Consider the following 7,958-nt stretch of genomic DNA (forward strand, 5'->3'; position numbering starts at 1 on the left):
TGAGTCCAGTTAGGAATGTTTAATTACTGACACAATAGTCATGTCGCAAAGTTGCTGTGGACAGGTGATATAAACTGTTGAACATTTCCATGATGTGTGGATGTCCTTTTTGGTTTAGTATATGGTGAAAGAAGTAAATCTTATTATGGATCGTGGAATTATCACCAGTTATACATGTATTTTATTCCTATCAAGCACCGAATAATGTATGTAGTTTGCTTGTTACTAATTAGACCTATAATCTTTTCATTTTGAATACCGTATACTGTAAGAAAAAGTCAAAGATGCAGCAGAAATGAGTTCGTATATACAAATATTTCAATAAACATGTTGTAGGACTATCATGACACAGTCCATCTATCTTGCACAATTGAATATAAGACTTTAAAATGTTTAAATTATATCCATCATTAAAATTTGTATGAACTGCGGACATTACAAGATACAACTCTCTGTTTTGGTACAAAGCTACACACAGTGAAACAAAATATGCTGCATACAGGCGGTGGCGTCGCTAGGGGGGTGTGGACCGCACCGGGTGACACCATCTCAGAGGGGTGACACCAAAATGAAAAATTGCAAATTTTACAGAGCACACACTGCTCTGTCTAGTCGGATTTCATAAGCGGATAACCGATCATAGTTAAATACATGACTAGCAGGCACAGCAGTGGCGTCGCTAGGGGGACGCGGGGGGGGGGGGTGCAGACTGCACCAGGTGACACCATCAGAAGGGGTGACACCAAAATGACATTACTAAGGATTCTGTATGGTCTGTTACGGAAGGAGGACCATGGGGGTGACACCATGAGCTACCGCACTGGGTGACACCAACCCGAGTGACGCCACTGCATACAGGACAGATGCCTTGGAGGTATTTGTTGTATATTACACAATCTGGTAAACTTTAACCTTTCACCTTGAATATATTGCAGCTGCAACTCATCTTATGAGATAAATAATGTAACGCGTAGGGAAAATTATATGCCAGGAAATACCGAACAGAGTTTCTTGAATTAACATATAAGAACAATCAACAGAAATATGATGTATGAAGTATATATTGTAGCTGACTGCCATGAAGCAGTTAGCAAGAATTCATGTATCGAATAGAACTTCTCAAAAATCTGTTTCTTTAGACATTTGAACACTCCAAACGCTTTTTCAAAACCATAATTGATATTTAAAAAAAAAAAACTCTATTCGATTTAATGCCAGTACCAAACAAATGGTAAAAAGAAATTGCCCTTTTATTGCATGACTCTACAAGTGCGTCATGCAACTTAAATTTTCAGTTAATTCGGTGTCCTACTTCCCAGATGTATTGCAGAATATGCGACCGAAAGTCATAGTGCCCCAAGGCGCAATTTGGCATTATTCCTACACTTATGACGGAAGACAACAACACAAGGTCAAATAGCCATTTGTTTGGCGTATATGCAAAGAAATTTGTTTTGCAGATTGCTTGGGTAAGTAGCTAGCAGAATATATAATCAGCTAAGGTTGAATGTCCCATAGCTGTGGATCTAATCTTTGTTCCAAAGCCACTACTCTCAACCTGGAGTATTAGTTTATACATCAAAATCGACAGCACACCCGTGTCTCACTCCTTGACCGAGCTAAAATCAATTTTTAAAAAAATGCTTCTTGACAAATCATTGCTCTCTAAATTGTTTGTACAGATTGATACATGTCTAAAGCGATTTACCTGTAATTCATAAAGGGAACAACTTAAACAATAACTCTTTGTGTCGCAGGGTATATACTGCCAGCGTTGTGTCTAGAAAAGTACCTAAAGCATGTGAACCCGTGTTTATGTTATGCTGTACTAATTGTAACCGCAAGAAAATCGATGTAGTGCAGCCTAAACTCATCAGATACCATGCTAGAGTGAACTAGAAACGTTAAAATTGTTATCTGAACCAAGTGTCTAAACGTCCACGAATACGTTCCTCAAAAGTTTTGTTGATAAAAGACAACAGTGACAGACTTTTAAGTCTAGAAGGAATTTGTTTATTTTATGTTACCTTTGTACTGTGTTATTACTGTCCTTTGCACAGTGCTATTACTACCCCTTGTACATTGCTATTATTGTCATTTGTACACTGCTATTACTATCTATTGTAAAGTGCTATAACTGTCATTTGCACAGTAATATTACTACACCTTGTACAGTGCTATTACTGCCCTTTGCACAGTGTTATTACTACCCCTTGTATAGTGCTAATAATGTCATTTTGCTCAGAAATATTTACTATCCCTTGTTAAGTACTATTACTGTCCTTTGCACAGTGCTATTACTACCCCTTGTACAGTGATAATATTGTTCTTTGTACAGTGCTATTACTATCTATTGTAAAGTGCTATAACTGTCATTTGCACAGTAATATTACTACACCTTGTACAGTGTTATTACTGCCCTTTGCACGGTGCTATTAATACACCTTGTACAGTGCTATAACTGTCCTTAGTACAGTTTAATTATATATATATATATATATATATATATATATATATATATATATATATATATATATATATATATATATACACTTCATGAAATTGTTGATGATTTTCTATAGTAGCACTATCACTTTAAAAAATATTCCTTTAATTTCTGAGGTAAAATTTAAGGCTTATCAGGTTACAGGCTAGAGTGGTGCTTTGGGGTGTAAGGATGTATCAGGTTACTGGCTAGAGAGGTGCCTTGGTGTGTAAGAATGTATCAGGTTGCTGGCTAGAGAGGTGCCTTGGTGTGTAAGGATGTATCAAGTTACTGGCTAGAAAGGCGCCGTGGTGTGTAAGGATGTATAGGTTAATGACTAGAAAGGTGCCGTTGAGTGTAAGGATGTATCAGGTTACTGGCTAGAAAGGCGCCGTGGGGTGTAATGATGTATCAGGTTCCTGGCTAGAGAGGTGCCCTGGGGTGTAAGGATGTATCAAGGGACAAAACAATTAAGGCTGTGTTAAGTTACCGGCTTAAGCGTTGCTGTGGATCTAAAAACACAACGCTGTATCAGGTGACTGACAGAGGTACCGTGGTGTGTAAAAAATGATGTATGTATCAGGTTGCTAACTAGGGAGGTGACGTGGGGTCTAAATGTTAAGGCTGTTACGTGTGACTGACAAGCGCGTGCCTTGGAGTATATGGCTGTATCAAGTTACTGGCTATGGCGATGCCGAGGAACGTAAAATTTAAGGTAGTATCAGGTTACTGGTTAGAGACGTACCGTATAATGTAAAAATTAAGCTTGTATGCGGTTACTGGCTAGAGAAGTGCACTGGGATGTTGTAACAGTAGCTGCAACTTTGTCTGCATCTAACCGTCTATATACAGAGATGTATGGCCATGACTGTAGCGTATGATTTTACTCAGTTTACTATATTATTAAAAAAAAAACTTGCTGATTGATCAGGGGCATTTTGAATTGGCAACTATAATATATTGTTTAGATGTGTTTAACAACATAGAATAGTGTAATATTGACATTTTTTCTGCTTCCAGAGGAGGACGAGTGCGTTATGTCAAAATATGGATCATTCAGTGTTTTGGTTTAAATACGAGCATATGAGTCTCGTTAGAGGATGGTTTGGTAGTGTATGAGTCTCGTTAGAGGATGGTTTGGTAGTGTATGAGTCTCGTTAGAGGATGGTTTTGTAGTGTATGAGTCTCGTTAGAGGATGGTTTGGTAGTGTATGAAAAGCCAAGGTTTTTCCTGTGAGATAATGTGATGGTTCGTTTGCCTTAGTATGGAGTTTTAAATGTTCCCAATCCCTGATTTTGCATATGATCATGAATCTGCAGGTAGGATTTGCAATGTGATAACTACATAATCGAGCTGTAACCAAGTCTAGATCTTACGTAAGCCATGTATAACCGGAGTAAGACTTTCCTGTTAGCCCCCTGACTGTATTTAAAACAACCAGTATATAAATCCAGCACTTTTTGACATTTATCCTCAAACTATCTAATATGCGGATGAAAATTAGTCTACAGCCAATTTTAAAATTTTGTTATTTCAGCAACAGGTATAAGAGAACCGTTTACTTAAAAAGATCCATTGATATTGGATCTCCAGATTTTGAGTAAGTTCATCGTCACAGTCTGAATAGTATGATGGATTGAAAAATGTGATCATGCGATTTTGAGCTTGACATAATGTAGCATCCAATCACAAAAGACTTTACTCATAAGAAGTAACGTTTTATTGGTCTAAATTAGAAACTGGCAAGAAGTAACTTTTGATTGGTCTCGAGTAGAAACTGTCAGGAAGTAACTTTTGATTGGTATAGAGTAGAAACTGGCAAGAAGTAACTTTTGATTAGTCTGGAGCAGAAACTGGCAGGAAGTAACTTTTGATTGTTCTCGAGTAGAAACTGGCGAGAAGTAACATTTTATTGGTCTAGAGTAGAAACTGAATTCCAAGCTCAAGTTCAGTTATATAATCTCAAGGCTCACGTTCTAAAATTGTGACAAACTTAAATTCAGATAATTAATTAATTTTATTGTTTATAATCGCGTTTTAACGTATTGATAGAGAACTTTCAAGAGCTTTCTTATAGGCTACAAGATGAACACAAACATTTGACGCAAAATCGGCATTTGTTTATACTTCAGACTCTACAAAAACTACAAGCTCTAAAAAAATAGCTGCTGGCGAAATCCGTTTTTAGAATAGGAGCATAAAACAAGTTCATATTCTCGCAAAACTTTTAACACTATGTGCAGCCTATAATTATCTGCATGCACTTTATCACGGTTTATATCAAATAAAGTTTGAAATTTTCCTTTCTCACTTACTGGTCCAAAACGCTTAGCTGACATCTTAATTAATATGAAAATGCATGAGCCATAACGAGTGCTTATACCTTTGAGCAGTTAATAATTACACCATGCCCATCAACCTTACCTAGCATCTCCTAATATGCATATGAATGAAAGTCCGGGAAAGTCCCGCAAAACCGAACAAAGTCCCATACGATCCAACAAAGTCCCATAAAATCCCACAAAGTAAAACTTGAATGATGCCATTATATAGTTGCTTTGATTTCGGGTAACATAACAAGCACTGATTGGAATTAACTCAAATTTTGAAGTTCACTTTTTTAAGTAAAGTCAATGCTTCTATTAAAGCTACTATTTTGCGAAATTAATAAAGATTCTCTTTGGAAGTGAAGGTGAATAAATTAGTTAACTGGCAGCGAAATTGAACAGACATGGACTTCAATGAATCATCTAATTATATACAAACTATTTTACTTCTAGAATTTGTCTCTGATGGTAATACAGCACGAATAATTCACATTCGTTGTCTTCTTCTTCTTCCAATATTGTGCTGGTTTCCTCTGGAACATACTCGCACACAGTCTCCTGTGTCTTATATTTTATAACTTGTCTCTATTGGTAATATAACACAAGAAATTCACTATCCATTGTGTCAAGCCAGTGATGGTAAAAGAACACAAAAGATAGTGTAAATGTGACTTTTTCAATAAATTTCAGATATAATATACTTACCAAGTGGGAAATTCATAATTCCACGACGAACTTGGAACAACATTGCTATATCACTGTTGCTTGTATTGTAATATCAAAGCAAAGTACATGTGAAGACATATAATTCCTAGATTCCACAATGTTACGAAATCAAAAAACGTGGTTCGCCTTTAAAATCCTTCTCCTAGATTGATTTAAACGTAGAGAAGCTTGTAGTCTTATGTTTTCAGTGAGTGACCGTTAAAATAAAAATAAATAACGTGGTTCGTCTTTGAAGTCCTTCTCCAAGATTGATTCAAACGCCGAGAAGCTTGTAGGCTTGTGTTTTCAGCGAGTGCCCGTTCTCGTGTCGAATGGCAGACTGTCATCCAGACTGATATATTAACACGGAAGGTTCATATGCCCCCGAGCGAAAAGCGCAAGAAATCCTCATGTGTATATCTAGACCACAATGCAGAGGAGCCAGAAAATGTATGCTTTTGTGTGTGTGTGTGTGAGAGAGAGAGAGAGAGAGAGAGAGAGAGAGAACTCAAATAGCAGGGACCGAATCTGTGGATGTATTCGTTATCTTTTATCTTTTTATTTTGCTGACGCAAGAAATGCATATCATTGCTGCAAAAGATAAACATTAAATAATTAGTAGAAGAACTTTTCATATATGTTGTTATGTATCCGTGTACATTTGGAGAGAGGTGTCCGATATAGCTGAAGATTGTATTCGGACCGAGTAACTATGATACTTTGATATTTCGGTTTTAAATAAAGAAAAATGAAAACAAAGGGGCGCCGTCTATCATCTTTTTTCTGTAAACGATGGCCCGTTAACTCAAAGCAGCTCATGCCAACTGGAGAATGTAAAGAATGGCTCCAAATAAGAACCTGGTATTCATTATAATAACTGAATGACCAATTGTCATACCCGATGTCTCTGCCCACCAAAAGAATTTGTAATTACAGTAAAACTTCAGCAATACTGACAACATTCACTCGAATACTCTGAATGATTTAATCAGCCGCCGTGTGAAAATTGATCGTATGCACCACCTCGAAAAAGTCGAAAGTTTCGAAAATTGCGGCAAAGGTTTAGTCCCACGACATTTCGAGTTTTAACGATATTTTGTATTTCAGACAAGCGTTAAACCTAATGCAACAACGATTATTGCTGCTGTTTACAGATAGCCACATAAAAGTGATCTTCACACGATAACCCCCCAAAAATGCTCGTGCCATGTTGTAGCTATGTGATGCAATCGCATTAAAATCAAATCGACGCTGTCAACGTGAAGGTCTCACAGCGACCATTAAAAAGTCATGTTCTGGAGATCCATGTTATTACTATAATCCCTAATTTTATCAGGCAATCACATCAAATCTTAAATCATCGCCTTTGGGAGGCTGAGGAGTAAGACTGAAGAGCATCAATGTGTGCCGAACTATTTTATTCACTTTCAAATTTCTGAAAGCTACATTTTCATTTGCAAATTCTAAGGTCACCAGAACATGACTTTTGAGTGTTCGATATCAAATCTTCACGTAAGACAGCGGACATCTGATTTTAATAAGATTGCTGAGTGATGTAACGTAATGAACACAAACCCTGTAACTGTAACGTAATTATAGCAAACCCTGCAACTTGTAACGTAATGATCGCAAACCCTTCAACTTCGTGGAGCTAAAGTCTATTACAGCATAGCTACTCGTCGTTCCAAATGCCATTTTCTTTTATAGTATTTGCCATTCTTAACATATGAGCTTAACGTCGCGTCTTCCCATATCTCTGCATTTATAAATTCAATCTATTTTATAGTGTACAAAACCCTTTAATTTAACACTATTTCATCTTGAGTTTATTTGCTAATTTAATCTATTATCCAGTGTATAACACTCTTTAATCTTATAATTATTTTCGTATTTTGTTTATTTATTTCCACGTTTGAGGTTGAGAAATTTGACCTTACTGACTTTACTTTATTGATTTTCCAATTCTTCTGGCAAGCATTATTTCACATATAGGTTTGAAGATGCTCTGTCTAGTTAGCTTGTAGGACTGGCTAAACTTGCAACAGTTTTCATTTTATGTCGGAGCTGACCGCTTAAGGTACGGAACGATGAGATGGGCACATGGTAATTTGTTTCTCCAAACTGTGTGAAGACATCAATTTTTGTTTTTAAGATTTCGATGCAGCATGAAATATCGTCCATAAAGTATTCCAAAGCAGTTTTCACTTGTATCAGTTTTGTTCGCCCATTGAGTCATTGTGTGTTTTTTATAATTTGTTTATTTACTGTGTGAATACACAACACTTTGGTTTCGGTTCATGATTATCTGTTTATATTCTATTCGAAAGGTAAAAATTTTCATTATGGTCTGAAATTTCTTTTTTTTTCTCTTCCTTCGGTAATCGCACTAAAGTATTTAATTGGTGTTAGTTTTGTAAGTGACATACTATTCTTAGCACTT

General features: G+C 36.5%; 1 protein-coding gene across 1 annotated transcript in view; it reads right to left on the reverse strand.

The window, feature by feature from the left end:
• Positions 1-5,862, reverse strand: part of LOC149806584 (ferric reductase 1-like) — a 95,987-nt gene extending 90,125 nt beyond the window's left edge. Inside the window, exon 1 of the mRNA XM_089955082.1 lies at positions 5,519-5,862. Coding sequence (XP_089811208.1) covers positions 5,519-5,561 — 43 coding nt within the window. The 5' untranslated portion in view covers positions 5,562-5,862. The remainder of the gene's footprint in view (positions 1-5,518) is intronic.
• Positions 5,863-7,958: the final 2,096 nt, after the last annotated feature.

The sequence above is a fragment of the Sinohyriopsis cumingii genome, chromosome 1, assembly GCF_028554795.1.
Source record: "Sinohyriopsis cumingii isolate HCF-2022 chromosome 1, ASM2855479v2, whole genome shotgun sequence".
In the NCBI taxonomy this organism is placed as follows: domain Eukaryota; kingdom Metazoa; phylum Mollusca; class Bivalvia; order Unionida; family Unionidae; genus Sinohyriopsis; species Sinohyriopsis cumingii.